General features: G+C 39.1%; 1 protein-coding gene across 1 annotated transcript; it reads right to left on the reverse strand.

The window, feature by feature from the left end:
- Positions 1–319: 319 nt before the first annotated feature.
- LOC110914548 (queuine tRNA-ribosyltransferase catalytic subunit 1) lies at positions 320–6,532 on the reverse strand. Its single transcript, XM_022159338.2, has 16 exons — positions 6,331–6,532; positions 6,188–6,246; positions 5,206–5,299; positions 4,890–5,068; positions 4,615–4,665; positions 4,414–4,470; positions 4,060–4,180; positions 3,785–3,851; positions 3,304–3,345; positions 3,049–3,154; positions 2,827–2,937; positions 2,185–2,256; positions 1,994–2,095; positions 1,860–1,906; positions 1,302–1,329; positions 320–658 (listed from the first exon to the last, which is right to left on the reverse strand). Exons 2-16 carry the CDS (start codon positions 6,203–6,205, stop codon positions 539–541), a joined length of 1,215 nt encoding a protein of 404 aa, XP_022015030.1. The 5' UTR covers positions 6,206–6,246; positions 6,331–6,532; the 3' UTR covers positions 320–538.
- Between the last annotated feature and the right edge of the window lie 15,502 nt (positions 6,533–22,034).

Raw genomic sequence — 22,034 nt, forward strand, 5'->3', positions numbered from 1 at the left:
TGAAAGCAAAGCGTGACGACAACACTAGTGTGTGGCCGGGGAAGTGTGAGCATGAAAACGCCGGATCTCAACATGTGCACTGGTGACAAGGTCGAACGTGGATAAGAGCAGGGTTGTCACTATGTCGAGATCAGAGGAGGTCATAGATAAAAAACAATACCTCCCAAGTGGTAGAGAAATTTAAACTTTCATATCGTTTTTTCCGTGAATGCATCAACCATCAACAAGGTTACAAACATTCATGGGAAACCGCTCTGGAAGTTTCTAAAACTAAGAAAACTGATACTAATTCAATAAAAATGATATTAATAAACTCAAATAATATAAATGTTCAATAATATTAGAAATCATGTCAAAATGGAGAGGATACAGGTAAGTAAAGTTAGTATCCTAGTTAGTTTTTAAGAAAATATATCAATAATCAACCTAACCAACATGGGAAGTCATATTGGGCCTATTTGAATGTATATTTGTATAGCAGCATATAAGTTACAAAATTTATGCTGCATATATTTAGTGTAATGACTTGAGGTACAAGTTATCCACTTGAAGCATGTATGTTAGGCTTTGTATTTAAAGGGGTACAACATGATGAGATGTCAATACCAGCAACCTCCATGGCATTGCAGACCCATTCAGGAACATTACCCTCAGGAAACTACAAAAAAAATCATTGAAATTAATGTTTAGTATTTTTCTCAAAAAAAAAAAAAAAATTCTAGTGATGATGAGAAAGCTAGGTTTTGGAGGTATCTTGCAGCAAATAGTTAGGTTTTAGGTCGGATGGATCGAGTGAACTTTTTAGTTTTGCCGGTTATCAAAGTTTTGTGAAAAGTTTAGTTTTGTTCGTTTCTTGATCATTTTGCTCCATTGTATAATCTAGGGGTGTTCATGATCTGCTTTGTCCGGTTTTGATGAAAATTCTTAGCCAAACCGCTAACTGAAATTAATCAGCCGACGGACTTGCCAGTTTTAGCGGTTTGATGGTCCAGTATTGGTGGTTTGGCGGTTTGAACCAACTTTTCTATCTGTTTTCAAAATCATTAGTATCTATTAAATATTTAGAATGATAAAGATAGTTCATGAAATAAAATCTAAGACACGTGGGACCCACATAATGAAATGTTAAATCAATTTTGGGAGGTGATTTGTACACTTTAGTTACTTCACACACCACATGATACAACATGGTGTGAGATGTAATACAGTGATGCATAGATCACCTCATACCAATTTTGTATATAGATGGAACATCTAGGAAATGGTAAATATAACAAACACAAGCTAAAAAGTACACGTACCATTTTCGTTAAGAAGTCACATACAAATCTGTAGATGAAAACATGCAGACCGAAATCAATATCATCAATATAGTGAAATAGAGTAAAGTACACGCATGGTCCTTGTGGTTTGCCAAAATTTTGGATTTGGTCCCTAGCTTTCCAAAAGTACACGGATGGTCTCTATGGTTTGCACTTTGTCATGCATTTAGTCCCCAGCCAACAAATCTAAAGGTTTCAGCAGGTCCAAGTTAGCGACTAAATGCGTTACAAAGTGCAAACCACAGGGACCATCCATGTACTTTTGGAAAAAGCTGGGGACTAAACGCATTACAAAGTGCAAACCACAGGGACCATTTGTGTATATTTAGAAAGCTAGGGACTAAAAATCCCCAAAATTTTGGTAAACCACAAGGACCATCCATGTAATTTACTCATTGCAATAAATAAAGGGAGAATTGTATAATAAGTCAGAAGGGAAAATAATGTTGCGTTTTTTTATACAGTGTCCCAAAATGAAAGTTGTCGCAATTATCGTGTGAAGGGACGATTGTATAACAAGTCAGAAGGCAAACATACTTTGGAAATGTTCCTTCTATGATTGATGAATGAAGATTTCTGCTAAGCTGCAAATTTAATATAAATTAATGTTCAAATCGGGTAAGAAAATAATGAAGTTTAAGAAAAATACATAAATCGTTAGAAGTTATTACCTGCATCATATAGTACAAATTGTGATAAGATAAAAGTTGAGAACCCATAGCATCTTTTGTAACAAGGCAGTGAAGATAGGCCCTTGTGTAGTTTTTGCAAACCTACATTATAGGCAACAAAAGAAATATAAAAATGCAAGTATATGTATATTGTTTACATCTAAAAACCAAAGATATGATCAGAAGCATACCATACACTCGCATGTTGAGTCAATCGGTCGGGTATCATCAGCCATTGACTGGTGTTTAAGTCTTAAAACCCCCTGAAATCGAGAAGTTCATATGTGCTCAACATCAAAATTATTAGGGGCTCAAACACTGATGAAGTTTCAATAGCAAAAATATTTTATTTTGTAGTGAATTTCAAGAATTGTCCTTTACCTTTATACTCATTTTCAGGCGTTGTCCTTTATGTTCAAAATTGACGAGTTTTGTCCTTTATGTTTTCATATCATACACGTTTTATCCTTTAGGCCTAACCCAGTTAGTTTTTTCAGTTAAATTTGGTCATGTGCTTTGCACATGAGGGCATTTTTATCAATTCAAATGTTGCAGAAGCTTTGAGCTGTAAATCTGCCGTTGAGCTTACCTTTGAATTGACAAAAATGCCCTAATGTGCAAAGCATGTGACCAAATTTAACTGAAAAAACTAACTGGGTTAGGACTAAAGGACAAAACGTGTATGATATGAAAACATAAAGGACAAAACTCGTCAATTTTGAACATAAAGGACAACGCCTGAAAATGAGTATAAAGATAAAGGACAATCCTTGAAATTCACTCTTTATTTTATATAAAAAAAGTAAAATTGATATAATATTAATATATTATACCTCGGGCACAAGAGCAGTACCAAATCGAGCAGTACGTGTAGGATATACACAGTCATACATGTCGGCACCCAAAGCACTGCAAACTACAATATCAAGTGGATAGCCAACACCCTGGGAAATACAGTTACGTCGTAATCTTAGGAGGTAGAAAAGATGAAAAATACTAAAATACCCTCACAAGATTACACTCGTAAAAGATGGATAAGTTAATTGATAAAGTACCATAACATAACGGGGTTTGCTTTCAGGAAGTGAAGCAGTGCATTGCGCAACCACACGCCAAAATGAATCTTTATCTTCACCGCCAGCAAGGCCACCAATCGCATAGCTGTGTCACAAGCAGACTTTGTGCTTAACATTGTTTCATAGTAATATAACGTTTCTTCAATAAAACAAATTGAGAAATGAATTGAAACTTAAAAGTACACTTTATATCCCTGTTAAATCCTGAGATTTACGCAAGATGGGTGAACATACCCAGGCAAATTTCTCTCCACCAAACCTTGAACACATATATCCCTGTTATAAAAAGGTGAAAAATACGATCCATATATTAGTATGGTTGATAATTATATAAAGAGTTAGTTACGTTTTTCATACCTATGGTTTGTTGAAAGTAAGCATTACAATCCATTAGTTTAAAAACTGCCAAAACAGTACCAGTCATTTCACTTTTGTAACAATTACGGTCCACCTCCAATTACCTCATCCATTTATTCTGTTAGTTTTATGTGAAGAAGATGGTTGGCCCCTTTTAATAACAAGGGCATTGTGTTCATTTCACATAAATAGATGACTGTAATTGTTACACAAGTTAAAGTACTGGTACTGTTTTAGCAATTTTTTAACTAATGGACTGTAATAGTTATTCTTAACAAACCACAGGGACAAAAAAAAGTAATTAACTCTTACATAAATGAAGATAGACTGCATTACAAATCCAATTATTAGTCATTACCTTAAGACTGGATCTAAACCACCTTGTACAATTCCAAATAAATTCTGCTCTTTTGGTCTCTTATGAGCTGCATATCCACATTTATTAAGATGATGATAACCGATAAACGTGTTTTTATCATTAAAATCCCAACCCGTGTGCACAAGTCTTGATATGTTCGTTTGGTGTGTTTACAACTAGCTTACATAAGTAATGAGGCTATTACTAACTCGTATTTTGTGAAATATCTGTCGGTCTGCTGTAAAAAAAAAAAATTAGCTTTTCAAAATCTGTACCTGCTATGCATCTGTCTATCCAACGCAAAGTGCGATACATAGCTTCTTCAATACGAGGACCTGTAATTGTGGTTTTCACCACATCATCAAGAGCCATAATAATGTCTGCTCCAATTCTGTTCTACAAGAGACGGATATACAATTAATGCACAGTTAAAGATCAACACATGAAGCCCTAAACATATATACAACATCTATAAAAATACAAAAACACAACAAATTCATGGCTTTGATGAACTTCACTTCACTTGAGCAAAATAATTATGAGCTATATGATTTTATTTTATTATTATTATTATTATTTTATTTTTTATTTTTTAATTAAAGGCCCAACTGGAACCAGCAACTACTTACTTGGATTTGGATTGATTCTTCAGGTGTTAGGAGCATTGGCTTTCCGTCAACTGGCGACTGCAGAATAAATATCAAATGACAAATATTAGTTACAAATAAACGACTAATATAAAGTAGGAAATGAAAACAACAAAGAATGTAACAATTATTAACAAAGTTTTCAGAGTGTCCGGTGTTTTTTCGTAGAGAGAAAAAAAGAACCTGAAACGTGACACCTTCTTCAGTGATATCAGCTAAATGCAATAACGAGACCTGAAAGTGTTTTCAGACTTAAGTTCGGTTACAAAGCCTACAAACCTCCAACCATTTAAAAGAATAAAAGATGCATCGGGAAATGATTACTCTTCAAACAGCCAAAATTATTATGCTCCATTATAAGTATGAATGTGTGACGAATATTGTTGTAACACATGATTTTTTATAAAGACATTATTAAATAGCTCTATATTAAAAAACAGAAAGTTGTGAAAAAATACCATCTGAAAACCACCAGAATCGGTGAGAAGCGCCCTAGGCCAGTTCATAAATTTGTGAAGACCACCTAATTCATCTATAAGCTCAGAAGTCGGACGGAGTGCTAAATGATATGTATTTCCGAGTATAATTTGGCATCCAATATCCTCAAGTTGGTTGGTGGTCAAACCTTTTATTGTCCCTGTAGCCGTAAAAACATACATTTGTTACAAATGATATACAAGATATGAACATGCAGTGTTTGTGTGTCTATGTGGCAGATTAATGATGCTCAAAATAGGAAACAATATCACATAAACTGTAACTCAAAATTATGACCTTGTGTTCCAACGGGCATAAATAGCGGTGTCTCACAAACAAAGTGAGGGAGAGTTAGCCGGGCTGCACGAGCACGATTGAACCTCCCGAGAATCTAGCAAGAAAAATCAAAAACATGTTTTTTAGTTAAAAAAATCCAACTGTAAAGTTAGAATTGGCAAAAATACATGTGAAGTTTATAAATTGCTATGCAACCAATCATTTGTTATCTTACATAAAAGTACAACCACCCTCATTCTGTGACATTTTACAATGCCTGGCATGTGGTCTCTCCACCCTTCACAACCATAAATGAACAAAAAGATGCATCTAATTTTCATTCTGTTTCGAAACAATCCAAAAACTTTTTGGCCTATAACATCAGATTCCGATTTAACATCCTCGTGTCACAACGACGCCACAAAACTAAAATGTTTTCCGTAAAAAGTACTCATTTTTCTTCAGCAACAAAAACAACCGTACCCGGTACAATCCCACCCATAGCCAGGCTATTAGTAGGGTCTGTGGAGGGTGGGATGTAGGCAAGCCGTACCTCTGTCCCAGTGGATAGAGAGACTGCTTCCAGCTAGACCCCTAGCTCCAAATCCATATTACAACAATAGTTTTTATCCAAAATGTGTCAAATTTATACACATGGTTCAATCCATTCAGAGCTTGAATTAGGCTCATTCATTTAAGCAGACTAAGTCAAATATCATTCACTTTTCGACCCTTGTTAACTATATAAATCAAGCTAAGGAAAGTTCAAAAATGCAAAAACTTTGCTCAGATACCTGATTTTTTATCATCATATAATTACTTCCAATATAACAAAACCAATAAAAACAAATAACATCTCTTAATTTAAACAAATAAACCTCATTAATTCATTCACATTCATATCAATTACACACCACCAATCACTTTTCCTAACCTCATTAAAGTTTAATGTCACAACTCTAAATTCAATTAGATTCAATGAATCTGTAATCCAAATTGATACCTCAAAACGAAGAGCCATCGTGCAACAGTGTATCCTCTTGAAACAAATGATATTGCAAACTGAAAAACAGAAAGAAAAAGTCAGAATGCATGGTATGTAGTAGATTGTATAAAACTGATCGGAGATGATAAAGGGGAACTGACTGGCGGTGAAGGGAGGGTGCTGTGCTTTCGGCGCGAAAGATAAGGGCGTGCCCTAATTCAATGCAGGATGAAACACAGAGAAGAAGGAGGCGCCGGCAAATTAAAAATAAGTCGTTTATATAGTTGGTCAAACAAACTAAACTAGGGGTGTTCCGTGTTCATTCTTTAACTAGATGGTGCATAAGCCATACAGTCTTGTCCTATGACGTTAGTGCCTCATAAAATTTGGATTTATATTAATATTTTCTTTTAACTTATTATTTTGTGATTTATCTAACCATTTTTATTAAAATATATATATATATATATATATATATATTAAATGTTTTCTGATTGTATATTTCTGTTATGACTTGTATGGGGTTTGTTTTGGTATACTTTGGATCACACATTGATGTATGATTTTCTTGAATGTCTATTTCCTTTACAGGCTCAATTTAGAATCGCATAGTGACTAAAAAATAAACATTTTTATTGCCTGTTAATCGGTTAATTCGGTTAAAATCCATTAATTCGGTTTTAACTGAAACAGTACCCGAATTCATATTTGGTTATTTGATTCGATTAGTCACTTCTTCAAAATTGGTTCGGTTTCTGGTTAAAGTCGAAAAAAATAAAATTTGAGTTAGTCGAACAGATAAACATCTTAACCGAACCACCACTGAACACCACCTCCACCCACACCATTTATCACTGTCACAACCCACATGACACTGTCACTCCCACACCACCTGCCACCATCACCACCCACCTGCCACCGCCACCGCCACCACCCACCCCACCCCCACCACCTATCACCTCGCCACCCACACCATTTGTCACTGTCACCACCCACCCCCACACTGCCTGCCACTGCAACAACCCACACCACACCACCGTGTGTCGTACACCATCCACCTTCACCGATGCAACCACCTATCACCACCATTCCTGTCTACCTCCGCTACCACAGCCACCAATGTACCTTCGCCACTGAAAACCTTAGCCGCACCATACCACTCCCACACAACAGAACACCCAATTCACCCTCCCAGTTGTCATATCCATTACCACTGCACTTAACCATCCTCTACATCCTACACCATAACCACCACCGTACCTTCTCCAAAAGTTTTGAAATTAGGGTTTTATTTGTTGTTTGTGATTGAGTGAAAGAAAATGAGTGAGTGCAGTTTGTAGTTTACTAAAAACAGAAGACAAAATTGCAAAAATCAACCTTTATGTTATACCCAAACTGCACCTCGTACCTTTAACTATGAAATCGGCAAAAACCAACTTTTATGTTCATGTTTTGCTACAGGTTCAATTTTTAACACAAACGCCGTCTGTTTTTCTTGATTAAGTTACCTCACATGTAAAGCATGTGAGGGTATTACTCTCATTTCCATATTGTCTTTAGTTCTTTACCCAATCCATCCTTTCAAACCCAGAAACAATCAAACTAGAACCAAAACACATCCACTATCCATCCAGTTATGTTTCTTGAAAGATCCCACTTTTTACTCCTTTACGTTGCTTTTGTCTCACCTGCCCAAATGGAATAATAAGCATCTCTTTCATTCCAGGCCCCCTCTATTGAAATTCAGACACACAATTAACATCTTCGCAAATATATTATATTTTCACAACAATCTTTTCATCATCATCAACATCGATTTCATATCCTACTTCGATCTTCAATCGACTATTGCATAAACCCCATCTGGGTTCCTCAGATATTTCTTTTTACACCTCACCCATAACGCCAATTACTTAAACTTTTATACAAAGTTATCAGTTTGATTGTAGACATAACTGATCAATCAACAAACATCTGTTGAAAGTTTGCTGTTTTATTAGGTTTTCTTGAAATCTTGAGGGGTTTTTGATTGTGGGTGTGATTGATTTGTGTTAAAAATAGGATTTTGATTACTGGGTATTGGATAAATACTGTAAATTGAATTGGGCTTTTGATCTTTTTGGATTTAGATTTGAGTTTGGTGGGGGTGGGTACAATAGGGTCTAAATCTGCTGCAAGAATGGGGTTGTAGAAGCTTTGACCGATGAAATCGAAGAGGAGTCTCAAGTGTTTGGTGAGGTTATGAGGATTAAGGAGATTGTTGACAGCCATCAAGATAAGGTTTGTTGCTACTGGTTGACTCGATTTGTATTTGTTAATGTATGCATTGCTAGAATTCGCAATTTTGGTTAGTTGAGTGATAGTTTTATGGGTATGGGAGATTTAAGTCTTTGTTGTTGTTGTCAATCTGAATCGGTGTTGTACAACTCGTTGTGAAAGCTTCAGTTAATGGATTTGTTGGTGGAAACACTCAAGGTTCCGCGCTTTAATCTTCTTAAGCTGACTTTAGTTGATGTTGTGTTGTTTGTTGTTCTTATGGATGTTAATTATACTTCAGGTAACTGGATGGATAATGGATGTGTTTTGGTTCTAGTTCATTGTTTCTTGGTTTGAAAGGATGGATTGGGGAAGACAATAACCAAGAAAAATAAACGGTGTTTGTGTTAAAGGTTGAACCTGTAGCAAAACTTTTTTTTCTTTATCATTTTCAATTAAATAATATTTCTTTATATTTTTATCATTACCTTTTCTCTCTTCCACTCACAACGACTTTCAAAAATATTAAAAATTTTATAAGAGTTGAACAGTGTTCCCGTATATTTACTGATAAATAGTAATATTTTCTTTTTTCTTCAATCAAAACCATTCACAACCATTCCTTACAATAACTAACACACTCACATAAAGATAAGAAATCCATTCCGAATGCTCTAAGATCTTCAGGTCATGCAAGAAGTGGCAAATCCGGGATCCAAAGTCGAGAAAAAACTTATGCTTGCGGCAACATACACGAATGTTGGTTCTTGTAAAAGGTAAGAAATAACATTGTTTTTGAACAGTTCAAAGTCCCCGTATATAAGACATTTAATGACATCAAACCCGTAACACTAGGCTCACCGCTCAATATGCTCATATTGTGTTTTTGTACCGTGTCGAAAATTCACACACTCATCTTTGCCTTTTGCTTATTTTATTTTTGCTTCTTGTCCTGTCCAGCTTCACGCTGGCCTGCCGTTCTTAAACAAAATTAAATAAAATAAACTTATAATAATACAAAGTTTAATATCAGTTTTGCTCAACTATTACCCAACAAACCCCTATATCGTATTCCTCCATCTAACTCACTCAAGCGCCATCAAAATCCCCGGAGTACGGTCTATTGACGGTGAAATCGGTCATGTTGCTTCACACTTGCACCGTTTCTCGTTTATTGAATCCCACAAGTCAAAGTCAAAGTCAAAACATCATCAGAGTCGACCACGAGACCACTCGATTCTACTCAAGAAGAAGAAGAAATCTCAAAGTTTCTTCAACGTTTGCGTCTCTCAGATTCGGAACGGATGTAATCGTCGAAATACTTCACAATAAGGTTATTTATTAATCTAACTAGTTGATTTTTCGCCTGCGCGTTGCGGCGGGGACCTAATGTCTGCGAAACGCGTTTCGGCAACGACAAGCAGATACCGAATATCAAAACATAAATAAAAATGACGTGGTAACGATAGTCACTTCGTCCTAAAAAAGCGATTTTAAATAATCTAATATATAATAGTTGGACCCACACGTCCTACACGTTGGAAATTCGGTTGTTTTCAGTTTAGTTATTACGGTACTAACACGTTAAAACATGGATGAGCTCGGTACAGATACGACACCAAAAGTACCAATTCGGAAAATCGTCGAAATTAGGTACGGGCACCGAAAATGCTCGGTACCATACGTTATGGTTTTTGAGGGTAAAAACCGGTGAATACCGGTGTCGAACCGATACCGAAAATGTCAAAAGTCGGTACCATTCGGTACTGAAAATATACCCGGTTTGGTAAATTTGATACTAGTACCGGTACCCGATACCATTTGCTCATCCCCTTGATGATGTTACTATTCATTGGGTTGTGTTTGAAAAGTAATCTAAACGGTGCAATTACTTGCGTTGCTACGTTGTTACAAGATTTGATGAGTTCGGTATCAACCTGTACAGAAAATACCGTTACCAAAAATCCCTAAAAGTGGGTACCGGTACCGAATATACCTGGTACGGTACCAGTATTTGAGGGTAAAAACCGGTGAATATCGGTGCCAAACCGAAACCGAAAATGTTAAAAGTCGGTACCGATTCGGTATCGAAAATATACCCAGTTTGATAAATTTGATACTGGTACCAGTACCCGATACCATTTGTTAATCCCCTTGATGATGATACTGTTCATTCTCTTCAAATTTTAATATATAGGTAATTGTTACAGGATTTGATGAGCTCGGTACCAACCGGTACAGAAAATACCATTACCAAAAATCCCTAAAAGTGGGTACCGGTACCGAATATACCTGGTACGGTACGGTTCGGTACCGGTCGGTACTGGTATGGTACCGGTATTTGAGGGTAAAAACCGATGAATATCGGTGCCAAACCGATACCGAAAATGTCAAAAGTCGGTACCGATTTGGTATCGAAAATATACCCGATTTGATAAATTTAGTACTGGTACCAGTACCCAATACCATTTGTTAATCCCCTTGATTATATTATTGTTCATTCTCTTCAAATTTTAATATATAGGTAATTCATTTATCCTTACTCGGTGATAATTGATAGTTGGCTAGGGGGTGAGGTTTTGTAAAAAAGTACTTTTTTTTTTATTTTTAACAAGTGTGGGAAGACATAAGAAGAAGTGATACCTAAGCATCATGTTTGGACTTATGCATCATGTTTTGGACTTACGCATGATGTTTTGGGTTGTTTTTGGCAAGAAAAAACAACCGTACCAAAAACATTAAGTAGTGTGTGTTAAGTGTTAAGCAGTGTGTTTTAAATTTCATGCCTATAATACATTGCATTTGCATTGTGTCTTAAATTGTTATGATTGGTGTTTTTTTTGCCAAAACATCCCAAAAATCATGCCAAAGTCCAAAACATGTTGCCTACATGTCAATCCCTATGTCTTTTCACATTTCTTACGAAAAAAATATCCTTTTTTACAGGAACCTAAACCATTTGGCTAGTTATCTAGGTTTTCAACAATGCTAACAGATATATTGGGTTTTAAAAAGCGCGCCTAGGCGCAGGTCTCAGCGCCTCATGGCACCTGTTAGGAATAGAATTTCATAGCTTATGGATCACGGATCCTCAAGTGTAGCATGGATCACGGATCCTCAGTTCAGTTTGAATTAAGGATCCTCAGGAGACGCTGCGGGAATAAGGATCTAGGATACTCATTATTATTCTAACTTAACAATTGTTTCCATCACCTTTTGGCTTGTTTTACAGGTATGTTTCGAAGAAGACTTATTCCATGCGAGATTCCAGGGGAATATGCCCTACATTTTCAACATGTGCACGAGCTAGTTACCGTTAGTGGTGATCGTGGGTGATGGGCAGATTTTTCGGATAGTTAGTTAGGATATTTTTAGCTAAGATTAAAGGGGTATTGAGCTTATTTTTAGAAACACTTTGCACTCTGTTTACGAACAACACTTCTGTTACTCTCTCTCTCAAACACACACACTAGAATTCATTGTATCAAGCTCAATACTTCCAAAGTTGTAAACTTGTTTATTCAATATACTTGATAGTGATAGTTTTCACTATCCAAGGTTTTTTATGCCGGAGATCATTCATTGATCAATGGCTTTTTCCTCGTATAAATCCTTGTGTTCAACATTCATTTCATTCATTCATTGTTTATACATTTGTTCATCTGATCAAGCATCACACCTCACAAAATCGGATTTGGTTGCATTATCCTTGTGTGATTTTTGACCAAAACAGTTTGGCGCCCACCGTGGGGCAATTGGTGCTTCAATTCTGAGAAATTTTGTTCATTTCATACATTTCTGTTTATCACCTTCAACTTCATGGCTTATCAAGTGAAGAACACTTCAAGCTCCATGCCGACAATCACCTCTTTACAGAGCATTCCACCTTTGCCTCATGTTTCTTCTGGATCCCAGAAGAATGTTGAGAATGCTGCGAAGAAACAAACCCCCGTTTTCTCAAAACCAACCTCTGATGTTTCTTTTAGTCCTACTAACAGTGATCTTTATTCTTTGATTTTGTAGATGAGGGATTACATGCAGCAGTAGGACAGAACTAATGACAGGATCCTTCGAGAGATTGACGACATCAAGAAATTGAAGAGATCTGCGGAGGACCACTCTCCTTTGATGCAGAGATCGCTGAATTTCGACACTCCAGTCACAACCGCCCAGCACTCTACGGCATCAGATGTCTAGTACCAGGATGGATCATTGGGTATGCGTTATGGATCATCGGCAATGACTCAGGCTCAAGGATCCTACTTTCAGCCTTCAGGATCCTCTCTTCAGCCTCAAGGATCCTCCTTCCAGCATCAAGGATCCTTCACTAGTTCAGGAGGATACATAGGGACGGAGACAGTTCAAGTATTCTACTCTCAGTATCCAGGATCCTCTTTCAGGTTCAAGGATCCTCGTTTCAGGGTCAAGGATCCTCATCTCAGGCTCATGGATCCATGGATTATCCCCCAAGACCCCCAGCTTTGGTGTATCAAGGATCCAACATCTTTCAGGATCAAGGATCCTTAAGAAGTGCGGAACCAAGAAGTTCAGAGATTCACTTGGGAGACTTCATACCCATGCAAACTATTGCTTCATCTGGTCCCTCAATTGTACCAGAATCTCACCAATATGGATTCACTTCAGGAATCCCAACCTTGAATCCTTCAGGAGGTAACACTTTGAATACTTCTTATAATGCTAACCATGGTTTGTACAGGATACAAGAATCAATCAAGCTATGGCTAAGGAATTGCAGAAACTCAAGGATATGATATCCAGCGTTCCAGGAGCGGTTATGCCCATTCCTGAAATTCCAGATGGAAGTCACAAGATATCTCGTTTTGCACCACCTATTTGTGATGCGGAGATACCGAAGAGGTTTCAGACACCAAACATGAAGCTGTATGATGGTTCAACTGATCCAGAAGAGCATGTAGCTCAGTACAGAGAAAGGATGGAGATCAATCCCATTCCTGAGAGGTTAAAAGAAGCATGTCTATGCAAGGGTTTCGGATCCACATTGACAAGATCAGCTGTTAAATGGCTGCTAAGTCTTCCCCCTTACTCTATTACTTCATTTGCTAATCTAGTTATTTGTTTAATAGCCAATTCTCATGTAGTAGGAGATTTGAACGATTAACTAGTGATCTATATAGGGTAACACAAGGTCAAAATGAATCACTTAGGGATTATATCACTAAATTCAGTAGAGATTCCTAATTTGGATATTGCTACGGCTGTAGAAGCTTTCAAAATGGGTTTACTTAAGGATTCACTATTCTATGATGATCTTGTTATGACCCCTTGAAGGAATCTTGATGAAGTAAGAAGCAGGGCCCTTAGATTCATCCGTCTAGAGGATGATAAAAGGATCCAAGAAAGACTGGCAGGATCCTCAAAGCAGGAAAAGCAAGGATCCTACTTCCGGAACAACAAGTCCAAATCATATAACAAATCTGATAATCGGAACGTGCACGCAGTGGAGCAAGAAGAAGATGATGAGGATTATCCTCCCATTTCTGAATATTGCTTTTCTATTGATAATAATGAACTAATCCTTGCAATGCAAAATCTAGGTGAAAAAGCAAGATGGCCCAGAAAGAGTGATAAGCCAGCTGCAACAAAAGACAAATCCAAATGGTGTGCCTATCATAAAGATTTCGGCCATCTCACTGACGAATGCATAGCACTCAGGAAATAGATTGGTTATTTGTTAAGCAAAGGGCATTTGAAGGAGATGTTTGGAAGGAAAAAGTCAAGGATCCAGGATCCTGAAAAGGTTCCAAAAAGAGCTCCTGCTCCTCCAGCTGATGCACAAATTATCAACTTCATATCTGGTGGATCAGACATATGTGGTACTTCCTTTTCAGCAGCCAAAAGGCATGCCAAAGAGACAAATATGGATAATGGGGACAGACCCATCCGAACCTCAACCCTTACACAGGAGAAAGTTATATACTTTGATGAGGATGATCGTGTGGATATTCAGGATCCTCATCATGATGGTCTTGTAATTACTTTGTTTATATCTAATCATTTTGTTCACAGGATCTGATAGATGGAGGAAGCTCAATGAACATCATTCAACTTGATGTCCTCAAGAAGATGAACATCCCTAAATCAGAAATTATCCCAAGATCATCAGTTCTAGTGGGATTCAGTGGAGAAACCAAGAACACATTGGGGGACATTAAACTTCCCATTTACATAGAGGGAGTTAATTCTTTTCAAAAATTTTGTGTAATTGATTGCTTATCCTGTTGCAATGTTATCCTTGGCAGGCCATGGATACACGACATGAAAGCAGTTTCATCTACATACCATCAATGTGTGAAACTCCCTACTCCTTGGGGTGTGGTGAAGATAGAAAGTGACCAACAAGAAGCTAAAAATTGTTATACTTCATCAATGAAGCCAACCTCAAGACCTAGGGAGCATAACAATTAAATTATCCTCCGAGAGATGTCCTGGAGGCGAGAGAACTAGATGTGAAAGATATCCTGATGGATCCTCAGGATCCTGAATCCAAAGTCTTTATAGGATCCGGGATCCTCAATGACATCGAACAGGATCTAGTATCCTTCCTCAAGAGGAGAAAAGCTACCTTTGCCTGGAAGCATGAGGACATGACAGGTATTTCTCAAGATATTATCACTCATAAACTTGGCATTGACAGGTCATTCAAACCCATACATCAAAAGAGGAGAAAGTTTGCACCTGAAAGGAATGCCTTCATCTAGGAGGAGGTAGATAAACTGCTCAGAGCAGGTATGATTAGGGAGGTTAAATATCCAAAATGGTTAGCCAATGTGGTTGTTGTTCAAAAGAAAAATGGAAAGTGGAGGGTATGTGTCGATTTTACTGATTTAAATAAGGCATGTCCCAAGGATCCTTTCCCATTACCCCACATTGACACTATGGTGGATGCTACCGCGGGTCATGAGTTGTTGACTTTCATGGATGCTTCATCTGGATTTCAGCAAATTCAGCCTTTATGACCCCAACCGGTATCTGTTGTTATATTGCTATGCCGTTTGGACTAAGAAATGCAGGTGCTACCTACTAAAGGCTAGTCAATATGATGTTTAAAGAACAAATTGGACACACGATGGAAGTCTATATTGATGACATGGTGGTTAAGTCCAGGAGAGCTGAGGATCACCTTAGAGATTTGGAAGAAGCTTTTTGATATCCTTGATAAATTCAATATGAAACTGAATCCTTCCAAGTGTCACTTTGGTGTAAAAGCAGGGAAGTTCCTAGGTTACATGGTGACAAAAAGAGGCATAGAGGCAAGTCCAGAGCAAATCAAAGCGATCGTGAATATTAAGTCTCCTGCCAATGCCAAGGATGTGCAAAGATTGTCTGGAAGGATCGCAGCCTTGAACAGGTTCATCTCAAAGTCATCAGAGAAATGCAAGGAATTCTATGACATTCTGAGAAAGAACAAGAAATTTGAAAGGACTGAGAAGCATGAGAATGCTCTCAAAGCCCTTAAGGATTACCTATCCTCAGCTCCCGCCTTGATTGTCACACCCCAACCGATGGCGGAAACATCGGGGCGCGACACTGAGTGAAATAGATTGTCCAGAAGTTTCCATAACAACTATCATTACCAATTATTTAAAACATCACGTCCCATACCATGACATAAAAGATAACATAATTATTACAGACAAAATCTAGTCAAATTGTATTGTTCCGACAACTCAGATTTCAAGTACAGACAATTCGTTTATTTGTTTCTAGACCTTTTCTAGCCTCGATTTCACAGCAAGCAAAGCATTCAAACATCTTAAGCACCTGCCACATACGTTAAAGTAAAAGTCAATACACATAGTGTAAAGGTGAGCATACAAGTTTAATAGATATAATAGAGTTCGAAATCGTTTACACATAACCAACACGTACACAGTGTGAAATGAAGCACGTTAGTTATCAACATGAACCTATCGATACCAATGACTGCGGGTAGACTGCCCGAGGCAGTTCGTAATACACACTCACCACTGTGAGCCATGTAATTAATTGTCCTTAACAACCCCTGAGTGAACAGGTGCTGAGTCCAAACTAATAGTACTATCGTTGCTAAGGCAGGTAGACAACATTCCGTGTGTAAACATAACAAACAAGCATTCATTAAGTCACGTATAACATGCGGTAACGGTTAGCGTTAAAGTATTGCGTAGTGTGCTCGATGTGATTTAGAATAAGTAACGTATGTAACACCCAAAAGTGCGTAAAGCAAAAAGGGATCGAGTGTACTCACAGCGATGATGGACTGAAGGGAGCGCTTAGAGCGAGATTAGCTTGATCAGAACGATAGCATAATGATAAGTGATACGTAAAACAGTGAGAAGTGTTAGTGGATCAGACGGTAATCCGATTGGGTGGCAATCCAATCGGGTAGCCGGTTGATCGGGTGACCTTTCGAGTGGATTGTTACTTCGTTTGGGAAACATGTGTTTGTGTATGATGGCTTGTCTGTTGAAGTTTTCGTTGTAGCATTTTGAAAACAGAGAAGTATCTCTACCTTTCAGGTCGGTCGATCGAACGGCTGTTCGATCGAGCGGCAATCCGTTTGTATTGAACATGTTGAAAATTGTTTAAGTGTTGAGGTCTAAACGTCACATAGTCGAGTGGTAATCCGATCGGACATCAATTCGTTCAACGTTCAAACCTAGAATATTGAAATGAAAGTTAAGTGTGGGACCCAAGGTGCAAGCCGATCGGGTGGCAACCCGATCGGGTGACAATTCGATCTGACAGCAGTCCGATCGGGCAACACTCCGTTCTGGTCGACCTGATCGTTTTCTTCCTTGGTTGTTTTGATAGTTATTGTTTTATCGAGACGGTGTGATAACGTGCTAATCAACAGAACTCCATCTTGACCCAAGTGACCCGATCGAACAGGAATCACCCAAGTTCAACCAGTTAACCGGTTCAAGACGGTTATTCTTGGTTAACCCGAAATCGGTGGTCTCATGGATAGAATCCAGATCTTGAACCAACACAACACTAAGAAAGAGTAGAGGTCAGAACGAGATCCGATTTCATCGGTTTTGAGTGCATTGAGTGTAAAAGAGTTGAAAGAAAGTTAGAAACCATCTTTCAATCCTTTTTCACCGTGAATATGTTCAGATCTATGCAAGATCTTTGTTTATTTGTGTGGAACTCGTTCAGATCTAAGTTGTTCTTGGTGGATTGAAGCCAAAACATGAAGTTCATAAGAACACCATGATGACATCATCCTAGAACACCTCAAATCTAGTGATTTCATGGTTAAAAGTTAAGATTCAAAAGATAGAAAGGTGTAGGAGTGCGTGTAGATCAAGAAAGTACAAGATTTAGGATGAGATCTTACCGGAATCGCGAGAAATCGAAGAAAAGGTGAGGTTGGAGCGCTGGTCGGACGAGAGGTGCCGAAAAGGTAAGTTTGTGATGTTGACAGGGGTATTTATAGGGTTTCCATAAAAGTAAATAGGGTAAGGTGGTTGGTCGATCGGGTGGTAGCCCGATCGGGTGATAGCTCGATCGAGTGGCACCTCGATCGGGTGGCAGCTCGGTCGGCTGGCCACCCGATTGGAGTGGTTTGCGTGACGAGTTTTGCAGTTTCGATTCGTGTGTTGAGCGTTGCAATGCGATAGAGTTTCCTATTTAAATTACTTCTAATCCCAACTACTATATTTAACATACAATCATCCTAAATATCTTGCGTTTAGCGTTTGCGATTCGATTGCGATTGAGTTTCGATTGCGTTTCGATTAATCACCTCAACATAACATAAGTAATCATGCACAAGTAACACATAAAAGCACACACACGTAAAACAATATTCAGAACACGTAATTCGAGTTGCGAGTGCGATGCGATACGATAAGCGATAATCATGCGATAAATAGCGAATAACCTCGATTATTAATAAATATTCCACATAATACAACTAACGCAAACAATTAAATATGCTATCTACAAGTCAAAGAAGTCAAAACAGGAATTGAGAAAGGAGTGACAAATTGCAATTAGCAATCTTTTCTTCCTTTGACTTCAATCTTGAATTTGACTTTGACTTTCGAAACACGGGGTGTTACAGCCTCCCCCTATTTATAGAATTTCATCCCGAAATTAGGATTTAGCTGTAACAAACAACTGCGGGTACTTCACCTTCATATCGCTTTCGAGTTCCCAAGTGAACTCTGCGCCTCGTTTGCCTTCCCACCGAACCTTCACAATGGGAATGCGCGAGCATCTGAGCTGCTTGGTTTGGCGGTCCATGATCTCGTCAGGCTTCTCCACGAAGTGTAGTGTTTTGTTTACTTGGAGATCCTCTAGAGGTACATACAAATCATTCTCAGCCAAACACTTTCTGAGGTTAGACACATGGAAAGTCGGGTGAACGTTGTTAAGTTCCTCCGGTAGTTCGAGTCTATAGGCGACTTTTCTGATCCTTTCCAGAATCTTAAAAGGTCCAACATATCGAGGCGCGAGCTTTCCTTTCTTGCCGAATCTGACCATACCCTTCCAAGGTGATACCTTTTGGAGTATATGGTCGTCAACGTCAAATTCAAGGGGCTTGCGTCGTCTATCGGTGTAACATTTCTGACGACTCCGAGCTTTTAGCAAATTGTCTCTTATCTGGAGGATTTTGTCAGCTGTTTATTGCAATCGCTCAGGACCGGTTAATTGCGAATGCCCAATCTCGTGCCACACAATAGGCGACCGACATCTTCTTCCGTATAAGGCCTCAAACGGTGCCATTTGAATGCTGGAATGATAACTGTTATTATACGAGAATTCGACTAACGGCACGTAAGCGTCCCAATTACCACCGAAAAATATGACACAAGAACGGAGCATGTCTTCAAGGGTTCGAATCGTTCTTTCAGTATGACCGTCGGTTTGTGGATGAAATACAGTGCTCAGATTAAGCTCAGTACCGAGAGCGGCTTGAAACGTTTCCCACAAACGCGAGGTAAACCGAGCATCACGGTCAGAGATGATGTCGCGAGGCGTCCCATGTCGACAAATGATCTCATCGGTGTATATTCGGGCTAATCTTTCAACCTTGTAGTCTTCTCATATTGGCAGAAAATGAGCAGATTTGGTCAACCTGTCAACGACAACCCAAATGCTGTCGTGACCTGATGACGTGCACGGAAGTTTTGTTATGAAGTCCATAGCTATACTTTGCCACTTCCACATAGGGATCGAGGGTTGTTCAAGTAAGCCAGAGGGCCTTTGATGTTCAGCCTTGACTTTCGAGCAAGTCAAGCACCTTCCAACGTAGAGAGCGATATCCCTCTTCATGCCCGGCCACCAGTACTTGTAGCGAAGGTCCTGGTACATTTTGTCGGCACTGGGATGAATAGAATATCGAGACTTGTGGGCTTCGTCCATTAAAATTTGTCGCAGATCGTTCCTTTTAGGGATCCAAATTCGGTCCAGATAATGGAATATCCCATTCGACTTATTCACTAGCTGAGCTCCATCGTGATGAATCCTTTCTTTCTTCAAAGTGCGCTCTGTAAAACAAGCATGTTGGGCTTCGCGGATGAGAGTCTCGAGATGATGCTGGGCGGGAACATTGTGGGTGCTATGCAGATAGCTTCGTCGGCTTAGAGCATCGGCAACGACATTTGCTTTGCCTGGGTGATAACGAATCTCAGAGTCGTAATCGTTGAGAAGTTCTACCCATCGGCGTTGACGCATATTAAGTTCTTTCTGGTTGAATATGTGTTGTAGGCTCCTATGGTCGGTGAAGACCGTAAACTTTGTACCATAAAGGTAGTGTCGCCAAATCTTCAACGCAAAAACAACTGCGCCTAGCTCGAGGTCATGGGTTGTATAGTTCTTCTCGTGGATCTTGAGCTGACGAGATACGTAAGCGATAACCTTGTCCCACTGCATGAGAACACAGCCAAGGCCAAGGTTCGAGGCATCGCAATAGATAATGAAGTCATCGTTTCCATCGGGTAAAGCAAGGACGGGAGCATTGCAAAGCATGTTCTTGAGGGTTTGGAAGGCAGACTCTTGTTCAGTTCCCCAAACAAAGGATCTGTCTTTATGCGTGAGAGAGGTAAGAGGCACGATGATTTTAGAGAACCATTCGATAAATCGACGATAATAGCCCGCTAGTCCGAGAAAAGAACGGACTTCAGACGGGTTCTTTGGCGTAATCCAACTCCTAACAGCTTCAATCTTCGCGGGATCGACATGGATACCTTGACTATTGACAATGTGACCAAGGAATAGAACCTCCTATAGCCAAAATTCACACTTGGAGAACTTGGCATAGAGTCGATTCCCCTGGAGTAGCTCGAGAACCAAACGTAGAGGCTGCGCGTGTTCGGCCTTCGATTTTGAATAGATCAGGATATCATCGATGAACACGATGATGAAGCGGTCCAGAAATGGTTTACACACGCGATTTATCAGATCCATGAAAACCGCGGATGCGTTGGTTAAACCAAAAGGCATAACAACGAACTTATAGTGGTCGTATCGAGTGCGAAAAGCGGTTTTGGGTATATCCTCCTCTTGGATGCGTAACTGGTGATAGCCTGAGCATAGATCGATCTTGGAGAAACACGTAGCACCTTGTAGCTGATCGAACAAATCATCAATTCGAGGCAGGGGATAGCGATTCTTGATGGTTATCTTATTCAATTCTCGATAGTCGATGCACATCCTGAACGACCCATCCTTCTTTTTGACGAAAAGGACTGGCGCGCCCCATGGAGAGGTGCTCGGGCGAATGAAGCCTTTATCAAGTAATTCCTGCAGCTGACTCGAGAGTTCACGCATTTCGGACAGAGCGAGTCGATAGGGAGCTTTAGCAACAGGTTTGCTCCAGGAATGAGGTTGATACGAAAGTAGATATCACGACTTGCAGGTAAACCAGGAAGATCATCAGGAAACACTTGAGGAAATTCACCTACAACAGGAACATCTTTCACTTCTGTCTTCCTTTTCTTTTCCTTCTCCGCTACTACAATGTTAGCCAAGAAAGTTTTGTATTCCTTGCGGAGATACTTGCTAGCTTAGACACATGACATGAGCTTGAGACGTTTCGAAGCAGTTTCACCATAAACACACAGTTGGTCACCATTAGCAAGCGAGAATCGAATCATCTTATCGAAGCACACAACTTCAGCATGGTTTTCACGAAGAAAGTCCATGCCTACTATGATGTCAAAACTTCCGAGCTGCATCGGAATAAGGTCGATTGGAAAGATGTGTTGTTGAGCTCGAGGGTACAATCACGAAGAACAGAATTGACAGCAACGGTTCTTCCAGTGGCGACTTCAACATCGAACGTCGAGGGGAGATGGGAGCGCTTATGATTAAGGAGCTTTTCGAACTCAAACGATACAAAACAGTTATCGGCTCCAGTATCAAACAAACACGAAGCATAAATATCATTCACGAGAAACGTACCATTGACAACATTGTTGTCAGCCTGGGCTTGGTGCACATTGATGTTGAAAGTTCTGGCGCGGGCGGCTTGTTGCTGTTGCTGTTGAGGCTGTTGTTGTTGCTGCTGCTGCTGGGGCTCTTGTTTCATAACCCTATTCGGGCACATGTTCACGAAATGGTTGGGATCACCACA

This window comes from Helianthus annuus, chromosome 2 (genome assembly GCF_002127325.2).
Source record: "Helianthus annuus cultivar XRQ/B chromosome 2, HanXRQr2.0-SUNRISE, whole genome shotgun sequence".
NCBI classification, from domain to species: Eukaryota; Viridiplantae; Streptophyta; class Magnoliopsida; order Asterales; family Asteraceae; genus Helianthus; species Helianthus annuus.